Source organism: Gavia stellata, chromosome 5 (genome assembly GCF_030936135.1).
Source record: "Gavia stellata isolate bGavSte3 chromosome 5, bGavSte3.hap2, whole genome shotgun sequence".
NCBI lineage: Eukaryota > Metazoa > Chordata > Aves > Gaviiformes > Gaviidae > Gavia > Gavia stellata.
The window spans coordinates 42,565,215-42,584,115 of record NC_082598.1 but is presented as its reverse complement, the minus strand read 5'-3'; the positions used below and the strand labels follow the sequence as shown (position 1 = coordinate 42,584,115).

Genomic DNA, 18,901 nt, shown 5'->3' with positions numbered 1-18,901 from the left:
CTTTCTGAAAGCTTTGTACATGTTGCCAAGTATCAAATGTTTGGGATTACAATGACCAAGGAATTAGAGATCAAAACATTTCTTTATTTTTTCATTTTGCTTGCTTTGTACATCTGGCAGTGTCACGGTATTGTCCATTCCACTATGTCCCCTGTTCAGTTACTTATGCTCTCTGTTCAAAACCACATCTGATTAACAGAGCAGAGAGCAGTTCTATTACACATCCACATGCCTTTGCATATCAGAGATTTTCTAACATACACAGGTACAGAGTAATTATTCACAGACTGAAGTGGAAGTCAGCAATCAGAAAACCTTTTATGAGTTAGAGAATGAGCTGCAAAACCCACGCAAATTGCAAGGGACCTTAGGCCAAATAGTTCTATTTGTAATCATAGCCTAATTTTGCTGGATCAGTTTCAATTTTTTAACACCCTTACATCAGTTTGATCTGACATAACTTTAGTAAAATTAAATACTGATCTTTGAATCTGCAAAACCAGATGCCATACAGCAGGACAAGAAGGAAAGTGACACACAAAAACAATCCCAACATAAGGTGTTAGAGGAATGGATCAGCTGAGATTAAGTAATAATGGCTAAGATCATCTGCAGTGCAACTTCTTAAATAACTGATTTCCCTGTTTCCCAACCCAAATGGAGAACAAAAGCCAGAATAAAAATCAATTCAAATCTAACAAAACCATGGATTTGACGGGAAACAGAACATTTTGGTTTTGAGTATTTTAAATGTTTCTGAATTGGAATAAATTTAGTCATGCAATATCCCACCAAAAAAATTAAGCAAATTGGTTTTCGATCTTTCATTTTTGGCTTTTTTTAGCTGAAACAATCTAAGGAAACATCCACTGTATTGTGCTCACTTTCAAAGTGTTCTGATGAAATCAAAATGTTAATAAATATTTTCTGGAGACAATTTTGATTGCTGCAAGAGCTCCATTTAGCTTTTTCACAAAGCTTCTTTTATAAGGTCAGCCAGTCTCTTGAAGGCCTGCAATGACACAAATATGGTTCATGTTTATGTTCTAGCATTATTTAAATAGGCAACACACCAAAACTATAAAGCTACTAAACTACCCTAACCATATACAAACTCAGTATTTTATACTGCAAAATTGTGCTGATATTCTCTGTTTTCCTTTTATTAACAACATATATGGGCTTTGACTGGACAAAGCTTTCACTTCTCTAACAGAAAATAAAAGGCAGAGTTTTCTGAAATAGAAAAATACATGTATTAATGTTCAAACGTTATTCGGAGTTCAGATGCAACTCAACAGTACTTTTCATACAACTAGTGATCACTGGGAGAGTTATCTCTTTTAACTTAATGTAAGGGCCTAGAGGCTCCAAAGGTGAAAGAAAAGGAAGAACAGTTGAATGGGGAAGCATATAAAAGATACAGTTTGACTGTCAACAGTATGGCTATGAATTACTTTTACAAAGAAGAAGGAAGAAATAGAAGAAATACAGAAGAAGAAATAGAAAGGCAATAGAAGCGCTTATTGGTTACAAACCTTCACAACTGAATGAAAGTACAACTACAAATACTGAAGTGTTTCAACCACCTGAATCAAACGAGTATTAAATCTGCACAAATAAATGTGTCCTATGTTTCTTCCCACTGATTTTACAGATATAGCCAAATAACATCCAAAATGTTCCTAAAATACACAGAAGATTAGTTCCTGAGAAATGAAATACAACATGTATGTCAATTGTCTAAAAGAAAACCAATATTCTTTCTTATAAAGGATTGACAACACACACACACAAAAGCAAGCAGGTAATTCAATCTCAGGAATGGAACGTCTGGAAAATAAAAGATACATGATGCCTGCTAATGCTAAAGCAAATAGCAACACTTACTCTGATGTCAGTAAAGCCTTTATGAATAATGTCTGGGAGGATTAAGTGGGAGATTCTACATATGTGAGATAGATACACAGAAAAATTTTAAGCGGTCCTAAAAATTTGGTACCTTTCACGTCATTTGGATATGAGTATCTTGCCTAAGGAACAGCTAATACTGCTGCAAAAGTACTGCTTAATCACCTAAGTACTAAAAAAACTACGCTAGCATTCAAGAAAACACATAAGAAGAAGTAAGTAAAAATAAGGCAGCATTATTATGTGAGAAACTGTCTTGATAAGAATGTAAAAAAAAAAATATCTCACTTACCAGATCCATCTGGGCTGGAGAAGACAGAGAGAAGGAGGCTCTGACATAAGAACTAGGCTCTGAACTATCGATATTGAATGCTCCTCCAGGAACCAGTAACACCTAAGAAAATTTGATTAGCCACCCAGTTATCACCACTTCTACAGTTTTAAAACACTATGTTAAATTAAATTTGAGAAGGCTCACTGCTGAAACACTGGTATCAGAACAGGGCTTAATATATTTCTTCACTTCAAAATGAGAAGCCAAAAATATGCAACCTGGAATCAGACTTTCCATAACAAAATCAAAGGGCTCTTAGGTTTTGGTTGGTCGGTTACCAGGTTTGGCTTATCATCACAGTATTTAGAAGCACCAGTAAGGTGGGATGGAGTTTACTCCGTACACAGTGCTGGCTCTTATAAATTGTAGAAAGAAAATCACATTTAATTTCTCTTATTAAAAAGATACAGTGGACAGCCATCATTCATATAGGTATATCTATTAATATTATATATACATGTTGTATACATGGCATTGTACTATATATTATAATGGTTTATATTTAAGTAAGCTGATTAAATACCAACATCTGAATACAGACATGAAAATATTTTATTAATGAGTCACTATGTGACAATGCCTGACTTGCAGACTCAGTGATGGGGCACAGCAAGTTCCCCTGCTTTTTTAAGTGTGCGCATATGTGTGGATAGATATGGTATATTGATTTCATCCTTCCCTCGTTTCATTTTAACATCGTAAGCCGTTAAACCATAGGTCATACTTCTTTCTGCAGAGCTTTTTCCATGATCAGCTGCTGTGTATCAGAAACACCCTTAATTTTGATCCATAAGAACATGCCAGCAGCAGGAGGGTACCATTCTGCCAAGTCTGTAGAGAGAGAGAGAGGAAAGAAGGGAATCAGGAAAGAAACTTCTGCCCCACCTTTAACTGATACATCATATATTCAATGATGTTATAGATTTGTTGCTCCAATGAACTCAAATGGAATGTGGGACACAGAGCCAGGATGCCACTTGCAAAATTTAAAGTATTCCTAATCAAATCTGTGTGGGCTTATTGCACTTGTGCTGGTATCCTCAATACTTTTTGTGAAAGTGATTGCTCTGAATTACAGAAATCCCAAACATTAACAAACTATATTTGTTGATTATTTTCAGATCAAGTAAACAACCTAAAATAATTTTTCTGATGCAGTTTCTCCTAATATCACATTATCAACACAATTTAAAGTGTAGCAAAGTGCAAAACTGTTTTCTTTTAAGTTACAATGATTATAGATTTTTCCCCAAAGAAAGGGAGAGCCTAGGAGTTATGAGGAGGGAAGGCTTAGAGAGGATTTATGTCTTAAATTATATATGCAGACTTACTGTATACCTTTTGTTTACCTAGAATTATCTGGTTTTGGACATATTTTTGAAGAAACTATTAATTTGACTTGACATCTTCTCCAGCTCTTCCTTGATGTATTTAACTATTGCATATCTACAAAATAAAGGGTCTGTCTTCCATAATTTTATGGCTCCTATTACTAGAAAATGTGAAGACCCTATAGTCTTTTACATGTAAGTACATTTTCACAATACACTTTAAGGTAGGCCAGTGCTATTACACTGTTTTGATACTTGGAGAATTGAGACAAAGAGGGCCAACCTAGGTCAACAACCCATGGTTGTTCAGAGCCATGTAAAAAAGAAGATATACTTCATATCTAAAACCATGGAATTAGCAAGAGTAAGTACATTAATGATTGTGTGGTGCCCAAGGACCCATGTCCCATGGAAATATCATTTGAAGTAGGTGGGCAGTTCTTAAGCAGTTATTGCTGATTCCATTTAGACTGACTAAAAGGAGTGAGCCACTAACTGTAAGTGCATTACTGTTGATCAAATTCTTTCTCTGCTCCGTGATTAACCACAAAAGGGAACATCTGAAATTGATTTCTGACAAAAAAATTATTATCACTATTGCTATATCGATTGTTTATATCTTTTTTTAAATTAAGGACATTAAATCTGGTTATCTCAGACAGAGATTTTAAAGACAGAGATTTTAAACATAAAAAGTATAAGAACACAGTGGAGTGAAATATATGGTCTTTGCAAAACTGCTTTATACAGTAATGTGGTGAGCTTTTTTCTCATCACCATCTCCTTGTCCCACCAGAAAACCATGAAAACAGCAGCACTAGATAATTTGTCCTAAGCTTAATATTTAATGTCATTGATTTGCTTATAGTACTTATCTGTCACTTCAGTCAAGAGATGAACTTTAGTGATTTTTCTTGAGCACCAAGATGATAAACAGCTGGAAAAAAATCTAAGTAATTAGCTATGTTGCACTCACTGACCTTTTAACCACTTGTCAGCAGCAATAAGCATTGCATCCCGCTGGGTCCTGTAGAACTCCACCACTCTGAAAGTAAATTATCAATTCAAAGTCATGATCCCATAGCGGTTCACAGTCCATTTGTTATCAAAGGCAGCAAAAAAGCTTTTCTACTTGAACAACCTAAGTGTACATTAAATGGAAATATAAGCATATCCTAGATGGGCACAATACAGTATACTGTGTGTATAAAACTTTATGTATCAGAGAAGTCTTGAATGCTTCAATGTGTCTCCAGCAAAGCACTGATCAAACCAGACAGAGGAAGTGCCTGTGTGGCTGCTTCTTAAGCTTTACATATGTCATGGAAACTCTTCATATATTATATCCATTCTGTCTATTGTATCAGTTGATACAAGCCCTGTTAGCAATATTTACCACACAAAACAGGCATATTGCAGAAAATTAAGGACTTACATATATGCAAAAGCACACACACTCAATATTTGTGCATTTTGGTTGAATTTGTGTAATAGGTACACATGGAAATGTTATTTTACAAGGTAAAAAGCAAATCATATTACAAACATGTCAGGACTATTTGACAGCTTCCCCTTTTCTAAACTTTTGAAACTATCTATCATCTCCTTCACACTTTAAGTAAAACTTGGAAATAATTCAATCTCCTACTGGGGAAAATGATCCTAACCCAAGTTTCAGCATGGACAAGTCTCATGCAGTGGCTTTTGTTGATATGAGACAGCTGAGATTCTGCAACAGGAGACATGAGAAAAATGCCTGATAGGGAGTTCATAAATCAGATGCAAATGTGTTCCCTTCTCTGTAGAGAAACCATACTTATTAATTTGCACAATTTTACATTTAGATTTTTTTTATACTCTCTGACCAATAGCTTTGATTTCTGGATGTATTTTATTACACCTGATACCAAAGGCTTATATAGTTTTGGGACTCAGCCTATACCATTTGCTACATTTTGCATGAAATGGTAAATCTCACTTACGCAGTTTTTACCACATCACAAATTCTGTTGCAAGTTTTTTGCCTTTCTGTTATCATTTTACTTTCATGGTGGAGTGAAATTGTAAGTGTTAGTGAAACAAGACTTCCACAAAAATGTAGCTGCTCCAAACAAAAGGTTAGCTCCTACTCAAAAGCATGATCTAACAAGTCAACCTTGTCCAAATGAGATCACCTGGAAAAGATTGCAGTCAGCTGTTTGGCCTCATCAATAAGTCACCTGACAACAGAGTCTAGGTTATAAAGGGTTGCAGCTACCTTACTGCAGCACTATTCTCACTAGCGAAGAGGAAGAGTAACTGCGTGGCTTGAGCAAGGATGCTTTTTGGCCTACAAGAAGGTAAGCAAAGAGATACATTTAGGATATATTTTTCTAACTGCTGAAAGTTGAGCTAAAGTGTGGTCCAACTTTCCCTGCAAAACTTACCTTTATGCTCCTATTTCTTAAAACAAGGCAAAGCCAGGATTGGTGTGTCTGTTTTCTTAAAAATACTGGTGTTTACAGTATGGACAACAGGCAGGTGCTCAGGGGACAGAAGTGGCTGTTATAGTCACATATGAGAACTTTTTCCATGCTTTGCTCCCATTCCAGTTACAGGCCTCTACAGAGTGTAGCACATGACCCACTGAAGTAGGAAGCTTGGGGTTCTAATGGCATCCAAGTATGGCTTCTGAAATGAAGTATGGATACTCAAGAGAAACTATACTCCTCCAGCATAATAAATGAAAACCAAATGCATGTCAGTCAGTATGTAAGAAATGCCTTGCTGAGTTAGATCTTAGCCCAGTGCTCTCTCTAAGAGTAATGATAGAGGCAATGTTTAGCATGTGTAGGTGAACCTCACTGATCTCTGTAGTTCTTTCAATCAGCATCCACAGTCATTAGATCAAAGATGTTAGAGGGTGAATCCCTGCTGAGTTAGTGAGGCAAGAATTCCCTTTATAGAAGCTGTGCTGACTCTTTCTCAATAGAGTATGTGCTCAGTAATCTTAGCTTTTGCTATAGATCCTCCCACTTTAGCAGGGATGAAAACTTTATTCACAGACTTGGAGCTCCCAGGATCCTCTTGAGTTCCCTTCAGTGGACTGGCAGATTGTCATTCTGTATCGGCAGTTTACATGCCCTGACTTGCGTGTCTGCAACTTCACACAGAGCTCCTTCAGGACTCTTGTGTGAATACTGTCAGTCTTGGTGACCTGGCTTACCCATTTGGCCTAATAGTAATGCACCTCCTCTGACCTCTTTACTGCAAAGAATGTTTTGTGTAGGTAACATGGAGCAGAATGACAGAGGATGGGATTCAGCAGATGACATGACCCTACCTGTCTATATGCTCCAAAAAGCCCCTTTCTCCCCATTGCTGAAGCAGCTGTGATATCATAATCTAAAGAAACAGAACACATCATCAATACCATATTTTAAACAGGACTGTTCTGCAATCATCAAAAGATATATAGCCTGATGCATTATTAAAAATTCCACACAGGCAAGAAACTGCATGTGGGGTCCTTGGAGCCCTTTATAAACAGAGGTGGCAACAGCAACAGGTCATTGTAGTCCATGTTACTGCTGTCTGTGAGGATCATGGCAGTGTTTGGTAGTTGGGGTGGGGGAGGGAAGAATGGATGGAGAGCTAAATATAGTAATCAGGGAGAAAAAGGAAGGCAATGTTATATTGCTTTACCTTGCTGCCCATATCAACCTCTCTGCTTACTACTGCCTCTGTGATGAACTAATGGAGCTGGAAGATGGAAGCCATATTTAGATGTGCTCAATGCCTCCTTATTACTAACTATAAACGGACTGTAGTTGGCAGCCTGCTTCATAATGTTTCTGTGGGCTACCAGTATTGTTCTAATTACAAAGTAGAATGAACAATAGGGAAAAACTGAGTGCTTCCAATGTACGCTTTACATAGAGGTTTTTCAAGTGAACCTACTAGCAAGGGATAAAAGTATTTTAAATCTTGATTCTTGAAATTTGAGGGTTAAGAGATTATTAGCTGTGCTTTCTGTGCACTGAGATGACACTCTCTAGCTTGGGTTGTAATATCTATGGTGGGCTCCCTTCTTTTGGCAGACTTGACAATGTATGTGTTTATTATAAACAAAACTGCAAAAGTACAAAGCTGTTCATTTTTGGTTTCTTATGACTTGGATTATGTTATCTTCTCTAAGTACAATTCAGTTGGCAATTTGGTACTTGCCTGTGTGAAAGTGCTGGTGTGCATTGTTGAAACCTGAATGTGTAGAACAACTCTGTCGATAAGAGGCTTGGGACCTGTCAGAAAACCTATTCTTAACCTAGAGGAAAAAAAGAAAAATTACTACAGAAATGCAATGTGCTAATACTTTGTGTGAGTTATGGTTTAACTTATAACTAGGAAAACTTGTAATCATTTCATTGGTATTGTAAGGATCTTCTGTGAATTTAAGTTTATCTGTATCTTAATACTGCACTAAGCCCCACATTTATGCAACTTATGAGCTGACTATCCAAGTAATGTAATAAAAATATTTAAGGATTTTTAATGCCTATAGTTGCTTCTTAGTTCTGAGACTTCAGGACATATCCCACATTTGTAAGCTTTCCTCTGCAACCATAAAGATCACATGAATTGATGGGAAGGAAAGACAGGTTTTCACATAATGAAAAACCATGAATGGTCAGGTTTTATGGAAAACAGATGGAAGTTGCAAACAGCTTTACTCTTTTGCTCCCTTTCAGTACTGTAGAATAAATGGAATTTAGATGGATAAACCAGATTCTTATTCATGTGTCAGTGCTTATGACCCATCTTTACAGATTGGCTAAAGTTTTTCTTTGAAGAAAAACAGAACTAGTAAGCTCATATGCATCTTTGACAAAGGTAAAATTGCATCATGCCTTTTTGCAGTGTCACTTCTGAAAGTGCAATCACACTTAGCATCATGTTGTCTCCTCACTTTCTCACGGTTGGGGTTATAATCCACTAGCTGCCAGTGCAGAATTTGCATTACTTTCTTTTATCTATTAGAATAACAGACAAAAGCAAGTTAAAAATCAAATACGTTCCCTTGTGTGAAATGGAAAACAGCCAGCTTAGTTTTTCAGGCAGGTGAAAACAGCCTGAAAGAACTCTAAGGCTAGAAGGTGACAGATCAGTATAACCCTATGAATAGTTTGTGGAGAACAATGCCAATCATTCTGTATTACAAGTTCAGGGAGTCTGGAGGAATGATAAGAGATAGAAGGAGAAACAGAGAAAGACAAGAGAAGCTCCTAGGAGGTCCAGGAACAGAGCTGGAATCCAGCATCTGTCTTACTGCCTATATGGTGTCTGCAAGAATGGGCTGCCTGGGGAGAGTGGCTTAACTATCAGTATCAGAAGAGAAACAGGATCTGGAGTTAAATGACTGCTAAGAGATGACATGAAAAGTGAGCAGACTGAGAAAAGGTGTGGATCCTAAAGTACATTCCAGAAATGGATAGGTATTAGATGAAGTGTTAGTCTTGTGCCTTAACTGAACAGGCAATGCTGAGTAGTCTAAAGCTGGCCTTACCCAGATGAGAGAATTTTAGAGAAAGAGTCAGTCCTGATAACTCGGCCATCCACATCCATTGAGAGGAAAGTTGGAGCCCATGGCTTGGGGAAAAAAATAAAAAATAAAATTCAAGGTGCTAGTAAGGATTATGATGGAATTATTTTCTTTACTATGAAGACATTAATTTCTTAAAGAAATATTTTAATAGTAAATATTTTCCAAGGAAAAAAATGCAGTAACTTGCTGACAAGTGATTGTTTAGGCTAGCTGTCTAGAGATGTGATTACAATATTCTATGAAAGTCATCAAGAAATCAGCCTTGTTATTTTTTGATGCTTAGCCCACTGTTCATCTCACAAGTGTTCAGTTCAAGTTTTGGTATGATGCCATCAGTAGGAGAGAGAAGTAATGATTTCTCTGCCAAGATTTTTTATGGAGTAAACAGAAAGATTCTGTAATTTCTGAGATGGGGCCCTGTAGACTTTAGCTTTATCTTAAAAAAGGAAATCAAGATATGACTAAACTTGGCTTTGAGTTCATCTTGCTTTTTCCTTACCAGGAATTCTATTTTTACACCTTCTCCCCTTACACTCTCTAACAAAGCTACACAATGCTATTCAATAAGTGAAGCAGTTTTATTGCCTCCTCCCATAAAAACCTATTTCAAAACAGAAAATACTGAACTTTAGCTTCTACCAATGTTTTACTGATTTATAAGACCAGCTTTTATTCCTGAAGTACTTTTAGGTACTTCTGCAGACTGTGCAACTGTAGATCCATGTGTGAAGACAGGTCAATGCTCGATTGTTACCCATTTGGGGAAAATTTACATGAAGGAAGCAAGCTGCCTATCCAGTACTACCTGTGGTATCTGGGAGAACTCTCTTGGGTGCTCCAAAAGGCAAAGGGGTAAAAATGGGATATAGTAGACTGGCAGTAGGCAGTCTTCTACTGAATGGAAGAAGAGACTGGGCTGAAAGGAACATTAGGAGGCTGCTATTTTCAAGTGCTGCTTCAGTGGCATACTTGTTTTGCTCTGGAGGCAAAGTCTTTGTAATTTTCTGACTAATGAAGGAAATTGTCTTGTATAAGGCTTGAGGAATTTGAACCCCTGATTAACAGGACTGAGGCAATAAAATGCCACAAAGGGGATAACAACTGAAAGTAGCATAGACTGTTAGGCCTACAACTAACCTGGTAGGATGTGAACAAGGATCATGCATGAAGATGCATGGCTCAAACCTTAGTTCTGTCCCAGACCACAAAAGAAGGTGTTACTAAGGAGTATGGAAGACAAATTACCTTTTCAAACTGAAGAAAGTAGTAAGGATCATCTTCTATTATGAGGAAATCATATTTTCTTGCAAGCTAAAGAAATGAATAAAAAATAAAGATTTGTTAAAATGTAAAGACACTGTAAATTCAGTTCTTCCCGTACCCTGGGTCTATTACCTGAACCATATTATGATCCTATGGATTGCAAATTCATTATATACAAGGCCCTATCAAGAGAAGCTTTCAAGTGTCCAATTTAGAAATCAAGCAATTGTAAGAGTAAACATTGTACCTGCAGTACAAGGACACATGTATGCAACTGAAGGTCTGTTCCATGCAGTATTCAAACTGTGCAGAAAACCTGCAGTATGTCCAGTTTGAAGCCTGTGGCAAAGATACCAGCCAGCAATGGGCTACCATGGCAAAAACATTTTATCTAATGCATAGTCCACCTCTGAAGAGTTGCCATGAAAGAGGTTCTGCTAGAGGCAAGTCTGGGAGGAATGTCTACTAGACCAATAATGGGCCCAAACACCACACATGGGGTATCCTCAACTGAAATGAGACTGACATTTACCCATTTCCACCTACAAGGTTCACAAGGCCCCAGCTACATACCTGGTAAATCTCCTTCTTGCGCTCTGTGGTCAGAGAGTTTCCAGTTGGGTTGCAGCCATTTGGAATAGTGTAGAGGAATTTGGGGAGGTGGCGGCTACGATTTTTTACATCTTCTGAGCTCCACGTAGATAGAATTTCTTTTAGAGCTTTTGGAATAATGCCATGTTGGTCACTAGGAACATTAATTATGTTACAACCCAAAGGTCTCAGCTGTTGATAGGAGGAACAAAACTGTCATAATCCCATAATTCAAAGGTCTTCCTTTTGTGATTGGCATTGTAAAATTTCAGGGATAAAGTCTTTCTGACTTTATAGCTATCTCAAACTCCATTTGCTTGTGATTCAAAAGGAAGTTTGCCTGAATTTGCTGTGAAGCTTGCCAAACTTACCACATTACTCGATTTGCCCTGTTAAGCCAATTGAGAAGAAAAGCATAGCTGCTATGTCCAATTGCTGCTCTTCTCTAGGAAATCACACATGGATTTGCAAGCAAAAGGGAATTTGAACTGTGTCCTCTCAGGACTCCCCATGCTCTCAGCACAGATAGTAAGTTCATAGCACCTTCAGTTCCTACTGACAATTTACACTCTGCGTCAGTGGAAGTGCCAGAACTGTAAGCTACTTTTCACTGACAAAGGGTGAAGAATCTGTTCTCAATAGATACATTCAGCAATACATGGGAGAATGAAATGATGCTATTGCAATGACATGTTGACAGCAGTATGATAAAATATAGGTAAAATACCAACAAAAAAGCATGCTGTCTCCCCTCTGAAATTTCAATTTGTACCATGTAGTGCTCTGCATTTTTAAGTAAAAATGCAAGTTGCTGTATTGTCAAAATATATTCCTAACAAAGTATATTTGATTAGACAAGATATAGTCAAACTTAGCACAGCAAACAATAACAAAATTCCCTTTGATGCAGGGGGAGACTAGACTGAAACTGTGTTGTGTTATCTATTCTAACCCTTCTTACCGTTCTTATGCATTTTGAGCTGCAATTTAATTACATACTGATTAATTTACTTTTCAGAAGTAAACTTTGCTATTTTGTATAGTTCTTACTAATTCCTATCTTCATACTCATATGGATGCTGAGGCCTACTCCAATTTTATTCTATTTATAGCTATGGTATAATCAGACCATGAAATGCTTCAGGTGAATGTGCTGACATGTTAAAATACCCCCTTGTTATAAATTTGCTTCAACCTGATTAGGTTGTGATGGCTTTTATTCCAATCCCAAATGTGACCTTAGCTCTTGAATGAATTAGGAATTGGAAGAGGAATGGCTGTCCTGGGAATAGCTTTTATAGAACTTTTAGTAGAAGAGCTTCCAGGAATTAATATTTATGAACTTAACTAGACTAACACTAAAGACTTGACTCTTAGATATGTTTTTACAGTGAATACAGACAGTGTCTATAAGCCTGCAGATCAGATACTAAATTGCTGTTTACTTCAGATGTAACATTGGCAACGTTTTGTAGCTAAAGCATACTTACAGCTGCTAGTGTCCCAGAGTATGTAGGTGCATCCAAAAGGATGTTGTCCCCAGGATTAATGAGCATTTCAAACACCTGTAAAAGAAAAAGTCTGTTTTAGAAAGATTGTGCCATTCTTGTACACATGCTTCATATTTCTGACTTACTAGTGGGATTAAAAATCTAATCAAGATTTTAATAATTCCCTAATCATTTAATTATGCTGTCTGTGAGTAAAGCAATGAACAGATGAAAAATCTGCTTTAGAACCAAATGAAGCTAGGTAATCAGCTAGAGAATACCAATTTGAAATGCAAAGACAGTACTCTACTATACAATAGAAACAGTGCTTCAGTTACAGAAATGATCAACTAAGCAGCAGTGAGAGTGAACTGGAAAGAGTAATTATTTAAGGAAGTCTAACATAATTAGAATTGAGTTATGGTAAAGCAAATAATGCACCTATGTACTTATTACTGCACTACTTGAGTAACATGATATGTTACCTTACAATATATTTTCTGACAGGCAGTTTGTTTTACCCAAACATGCATGCAGTCCTGACAGATTAGACTGCCATGCCAGTTTTATTTCAGTTACATTATCTTGTATTGATAATACTGAGAGACATATATTTTAACAAACTACCCTGCATATAGTTACACAGTGGCACTTAATGCTGAGTATAACTGAACTGATGGAAGAATAAACATCTTTCTGAAAGAAATGCTTTTAACATATGAAGTGTTTGGCCTTACTTTACACAAGCCTTCCTGGCTGCCGGTTGTGACACACACTTCCATTTGTCCTTGCTCAGGACTGTAGTTGGCTGTGGGGGGATTATGTAGATTCCGCTGGAAATCCTTTAGCCAAGACAACAGCTCTGGAATCCTGAAATGTGAATAAAAGGTGTATCTAACATCTTATATAGGCTGAAGCTAGGCTGTTCCCCTAAATCACTGCCAAATCTAGCACACAGTCCTGAGTCTGATTTCAACTGTCACACAGATACACTTAGATGCTGATTTCATGACTGCTTTATCAAATGATAAAAATGAGATAAATGTTTCTTATGGAAAAGCAGAGGAGATAGAGAACTGTGGTCCATACACCAAATTATCATACTGAAATCTGGGCGGAAATGATTCACCAAGGGTGGAATAGGGGTGGAGTCTGAACAATATCCACTCCTAGGAGTGATCTTTCCATGCTCAAATGTGGCAATGTGACAAAGCTTGCACAACTGCTAGTAACAGGCTGCAGATAATAAGGATATCTGAAACAGATTTTTCAAAAAACATGTCTTAAGATCTTGTAGGATGTTCACAAATGGCTGGGTTCATTTAAATATTAAGAAAAGTCTTGTCTTAACTGATTAATGCCCTGTGTGCCTCTGTAGGTATCTAAATATTTTTGCAAACCTGTCACAAGCCTGACTCAGTGCTGTCTGCTGGGTGTAAAAGTAACTTAAGTAACTGAGTGCTAAAGTAACTTAATGATACACAATTTTTGTACTAAAAATGACAATACTATAAATACTTCCATTCAACCATCACAAGTAGTACATACTGACTTTAATATATGGTATGAAATGAGAGCAAAACAAATACTCCAGAATGTGGAAATTGTGTATTGCAATGCAGTATCTTTTAATGAATATCTTATTGCAAAACACAAAATGGTTTCTCCTAGTGATTTGGGAGTCTGGATTCTCAAATACTAACAGCCAGGAAATGCTCTGGCTTGAGAATTACTAGTATTAGGGGTTTTTTGAAATTACTAATTTGCTCAAAACTTTCCACTTAAACTGAAGTGTAAATAGTGAGGCAAATTGGAAGAAGTTAAACCTGTTTTTGTAAAACAGATTTTAAAAACACAGGAGAATTAATGAAATAATAAAGGATTTTATGATCCTTTGATTCTGGTATCTTGAAGTGCAAGCAGCTGTGACAGATACCCTGCTGAGGCTGAGTACTGGAGAGCTCTCTTCATCAGATCTTCGCCAATCTCAACAGCAGTTCCATGTCCAACGGCAACAGTGGCCCTCTTAAACGGAAAAACATTAGGGTTTGGTGCCCCTCCAGCCAGAGAGATGAGAGATGGAGGAGACTTCTGCATCAATTCAGCTAGAGTAAATGGAAAAGACCTTGGTTACAATTTAATTATTGCAACACTGATCATATCCTTTAGTCAGTATATAATAATGGTCCAGAGAAGTTTGTTCCATTTTTTACTTTTTTAATTGTCATGAATTCAAAAGGATGATAATTCTTCTTAAACTTACCTTTCAACTTGGATTAAATAGGTGCTGGGGGGTGGATGGGGAGACATTGGTGGGACAGACCAGAACAAAAGAAATCTTTGTTTTAAAATAAGATAAAAAAGGTATTTATAATTTGTCTGGACTGTTCTACAATAGTAGAAACTTTTGTAGAAAAGTAAACTTTTTCTGTGACTGATGTCTTCTAAGCTTCAAGAATTTAAAATCTTAATGACCTTCTGTTTAGACTGGCTTGGAATGATTTGCTTTGTTTTTTTGTTCAGTCTTGCTTTAGCTGATGTGGTAATAGTGCAGCTACACTGATAGTTACATCTATGATTATAGCTTTTCCATAAAGGAGTGAGAATGTTTCTGGCAGCCTGGCTGTAGTGGCAGAGGCACTGTGTAAATAATTCAGTATGATGAAAACATTAACAACTCTTGCTTTAAAGTCAGTTTCACAAACATTCAGATCCAATCTATGCAGTGCAGGCTGGACCTTAATCCAGCAAGGCCACTTGATTGCATTATATCTAAGAGCTCACAATATAGCGTTCATGCTGGCTTAGCAGTTTTACATCAGATATGAGAGGACAGATGACACCAGATCTGGCTTAAAGCCTTCTGTTACTGACTTTGTTCTCCACTGCTTATTAGCAAACTTGAGCATAGGGAGTTAATTCATATCAGTTCAGCAATATGGGTCATGTCTGTGACTTTTGTTCTGGTAAAGAGAGATTCACTTTGTCATCAAAACTGCAGCCTCAATGTCTTTCTGCACAAGCTGTGCTACTTACTATTTGTGTTATGATGCATATCAGTGTATCACTTGAAAAAGTATAGAGCCTGACTAAAGCGAGTATGTTGATTTAGCTGTACCTGTATGAAGCATTTTAAGCAGAACAGCAAATGCCAACCCCTTATCAGGAGAAGGAATTAACCCCTGAAGGTTTAACTAGTGATGTATGTCTTGTGCTTTGATTCTGTCAGGTCCCTGTAAACTGGGTAAACAAAGCAGGCAGTTATCTTCTGTCACACAGAAGACTATGTAATATGGTAGCCTAAAGATAGCGTAATATAGAAAAGGAAAGTACAGTAACACTGAGGGTGTAGGTGTGGTGAGGAATTCATGGACATTAACAGGATATAGGAAAGCTAGGTGGAAAGAAACATTATGCTGGGACTGAATTTCAAGTCATTAGCAGTTGCTTGTTCCTGGACAACCAGTGTAAATTCAGTAGCAAACTACCAAAAGCCCTGCTTCAGAGGCAGTAGCAGAGAGATTTTCAGAGACATGTTGCAGTGACAATACTGTTTCTTCTGGCTGAATGGGTTTCTGAAATGGTTCAAAGCTATTCACTTTATTCTTCTTTATACCTGCTTGGCATCTCAACTTGACAAAAGTCAAACAAGTTAACTGGCCTTGCTTACAGCATGGTTTTCTTTCAAGCCTTTTCAAGTCTTTAGCCGTGATACCCCAGCAAAGTCCAGAACACAGAATGATACCCTTCCAGAGAACCTGTAAAGAACAGGTGTATACTCACTCAGAAGTCTTATCGGAGATGCTTTTCTTGCTGCACTCACAGTGGTGATGAATCGAGAGTAATTCATATCTATGGGGAAAGAGCAATTAGTTGGACATGAAGCTGGAAAAGTAAATAGGAACCCCTGTGCTTTTGGTATGTGCATCTCCCACAAGTAATGCTTCCAATTCATCAACTCCATAGATGTCCTCTATCATAAATTAAATGTCAACTTATTCATGTTAAAATCAGTGCTGGAATTTATTTTCCTATTTGAGTTCAGGGAAAAGGTTTTTACTTGATACTCATGGGTTCTGTTACAGCCTTTCAATGACACTGGCACAGTGATATTAGGCCAGATGCTGCTGTTCTGATAAACACAAATAGCAATATAGCTTTGATTTGGGGTATTTGTTGGTCTGCAGTGAACATGAAAAAGCCTTTTTCCCTTCCCTTTACTGCTAGCTGTGGAGTTTTAAAGGCAGATTACAAATTTTAAGATCTGACAGATCTTAAGCACCCATCAGTTCTTTTTAAATGAGAATCCAGCTTTATTTAGCTATATTAAGTGTTGCATTTCAAGTGCTTTAATGATTTCAAGCCATAATTGAGTCACAACACTTGTCAAGTTAGAGGGTTTTTTTAGGAAGGGTAATTAAGAATGTCTTTCAAAATGCTTCAGATGAGTGTTTTCCCCCCGTTTTTCCTGGTGCCCACAGAGATACAGTGGAAGGCAGGAAGCCCTCAAGGCCTGTTCTCACAGGAAAGCTATCTGCTCCTTCATAAGGAAGGAAAGCATAGGAATGAAATGACAAAGACCCTGTCATTTTGACTACCACTTGCAAGTGTGCTTCTACTGAATTCACAGAAAATAATCCTCTAGCCACCACATCAACACGCATGTGCTGTCAGTTATTAAAAAAGATCTGTCGAGCAAGACTGCCTAAAACCCCCTCACGCTTTCTAAAAATACCGTTCTTAACTTTCCACACCCTCAAGCGCGTTTCCCCCAGCAGAAGCACACCAAGGCCCGGCCGCAGCGGTGACGGCTATATACAAAGGCGTGCTCCAGCATTTCGGGCACGGCTTCTGCTGCTTCTCCTACCGCCGCCTCTGGCCGGGGCCGCCAGGCTGGCTCCCGCTCTGTTTTAGGGGGTGTCTGAGGCAGCGCTTCGCTCCCCTCCCCGAGGCGATTCCCGAGATACCGCTCCGCTGCCCCCCTTCCCCCCTTCCCGGAGGGGACACGCCGCGGGGACGGTGCCCCCAGGGCCGCGCCGGGCGTCGGACACGACCGCCTTGCTCTGCTCGCTGCCGGTACGCGCCCCGCCGTAGGCCGCACCGCCCCCTCCCGCGGCCCCTCACGGCGGAGGCAACGGTGGCGCTCCGCTGGCGGTCGTTAGCCGGGCCGCGCGCGCACCTACCGGCAGGACGGCGCGGAGCCAGCAGCAGCGGCGGCGGCCGGAGAGGGCAGCGGTGGCTCCCCGCGCTCCCGGGCATGTGCGGGCCCGCTGGCGCAGACGGGCGCTGGGGCGGCCTCTGGGCGCCGGGCGGGGCGGTGAGCGTCCCCCGGGGCGGCTTCCTCAGCGCTGCGAGGCCGCGGCGGCGGCCCTGGGCAGCGGCCCGCGGCCGGGTCTGGCCGGCGCAGCGGCCTGCGAGGGGAGCGGGGCCGGCAGCTGGTCCGGTAGCTGCAGGCAGCGCGGTTGTGAGGGCAGCTCGGCTGCCTTTCGCTGAGCGGGTTTGGACGCCGATCCTGCGTAGATTCGTGCAGAACTCGTAAAACGCACGGCTCCCCCCTCGGTTCCTTCTGTGTAGTGCCCTAAAAACAAGGGCTGAAGCTCGATGGGAGAGGGGAGGTAGCCGGGCAGTGCCCGTGTGCAGCCTGGGCCTGCCGCCGCGATGGGGCGAAGCAACGGTTGGTGCTGGGGAAAAGAGGAGACTGTGAAACCTCTTGCCGATTTCCTTTCGTCTGGAAGGTTAGGAGTAGCAGACCTGGTGTGTTTGGTTGATACATCAGGCTTTTAATAAAATTGTTAGCTTGTAAGTCGCTAAAAAGAGGCAGCACTGAGGAGCAGGAGAACTGAACCCGGTGGTGTCTTGCAGATCTCACTGGGGCAGCGATAATGGTGTAACCGGGGGAATCGTTTTACTTACGCTCTAAGCTTTATAAAGCAGCAGTGCAGAGTCTGTGCTCCCACGACTCTTTGGGGCTTGCTCTTTTGGAGCCGCATGGGATGAAGGAACTGGCTTTGGTTAAAGCACAGCCAGAATGTTCTCATTTTTCAAGTGAATTATGCTGTAATCCACTTTGTCATGTTTTCATTAAAGCTTCTGCTGATAAAAGGGAGCAGGATTTAGATGAAAACTTGAAGTGGGACATCTGAAAGTAAATTTTTTTTTTTTCACAGAAGAGCAGGGTCAGTGCAAGGAAAAGCAGGATCAGTTGTGTTGTGACATGCCCCCTCCTCTCTGGATGTCACGTGCTGTTATTTGTGCAACACACGTGACTGTAGCTGCTGCTACTTAGAAAGGTCCAGAGACACAGTGTCATTTTCTAGTCATGGCTTTGGACTTCAGCACCTCAGGGCTGCCGTGGTCCTTGCTTCTGCCTGCAAAATGGAAGAGACGGGTCTAGGTATAA

General features: G+C 39.4%; 1 protein-coding gene across 1 annotated transcript; it reads right to left on the bottom strand.

Moving 5' to 3' along the window:
* Positions 1 to 83: 83 nt before the first annotated feature.
* AADAT (aminoadipate aminotransferase) lies at positions 84 to 17,718 on the bottom strand. The gene is made up of 14 exons (XM_059817677.1): positions 17,685 to 17,718; positions 16,285 to 16,353; positions 14,438 to 14,606; positions 13,239 to 13,371; positions 12,502 to 12,576; positions 10,994 to 11,203; positions 10,403 to 10,468; positions 9,119 to 9,201; positions 7,783 to 7,879; positions 6,899 to 6,960; positions 4,557 to 4,621; positions 2,970 to 3,076; positions 2,204 to 2,305; positions 84 to 1,012 (listed from the first exon to the last, which is right to left on the bottom strand). Exons 2-14 carry the CDS (start codon positions 16,349 to 16,351, stop codon positions 971 to 973), a joined length of 1,278 nt encoding a protein of 425 aa, XP_059673660.1. The 5' UTR covers positions 16,352 to 16,353; positions 17,685 to 17,718; the 3' UTR covers positions 84 to 970.
* Between the last annotated feature and the right edge of the window lie 1,183 nt (positions 17,719 to 18,901).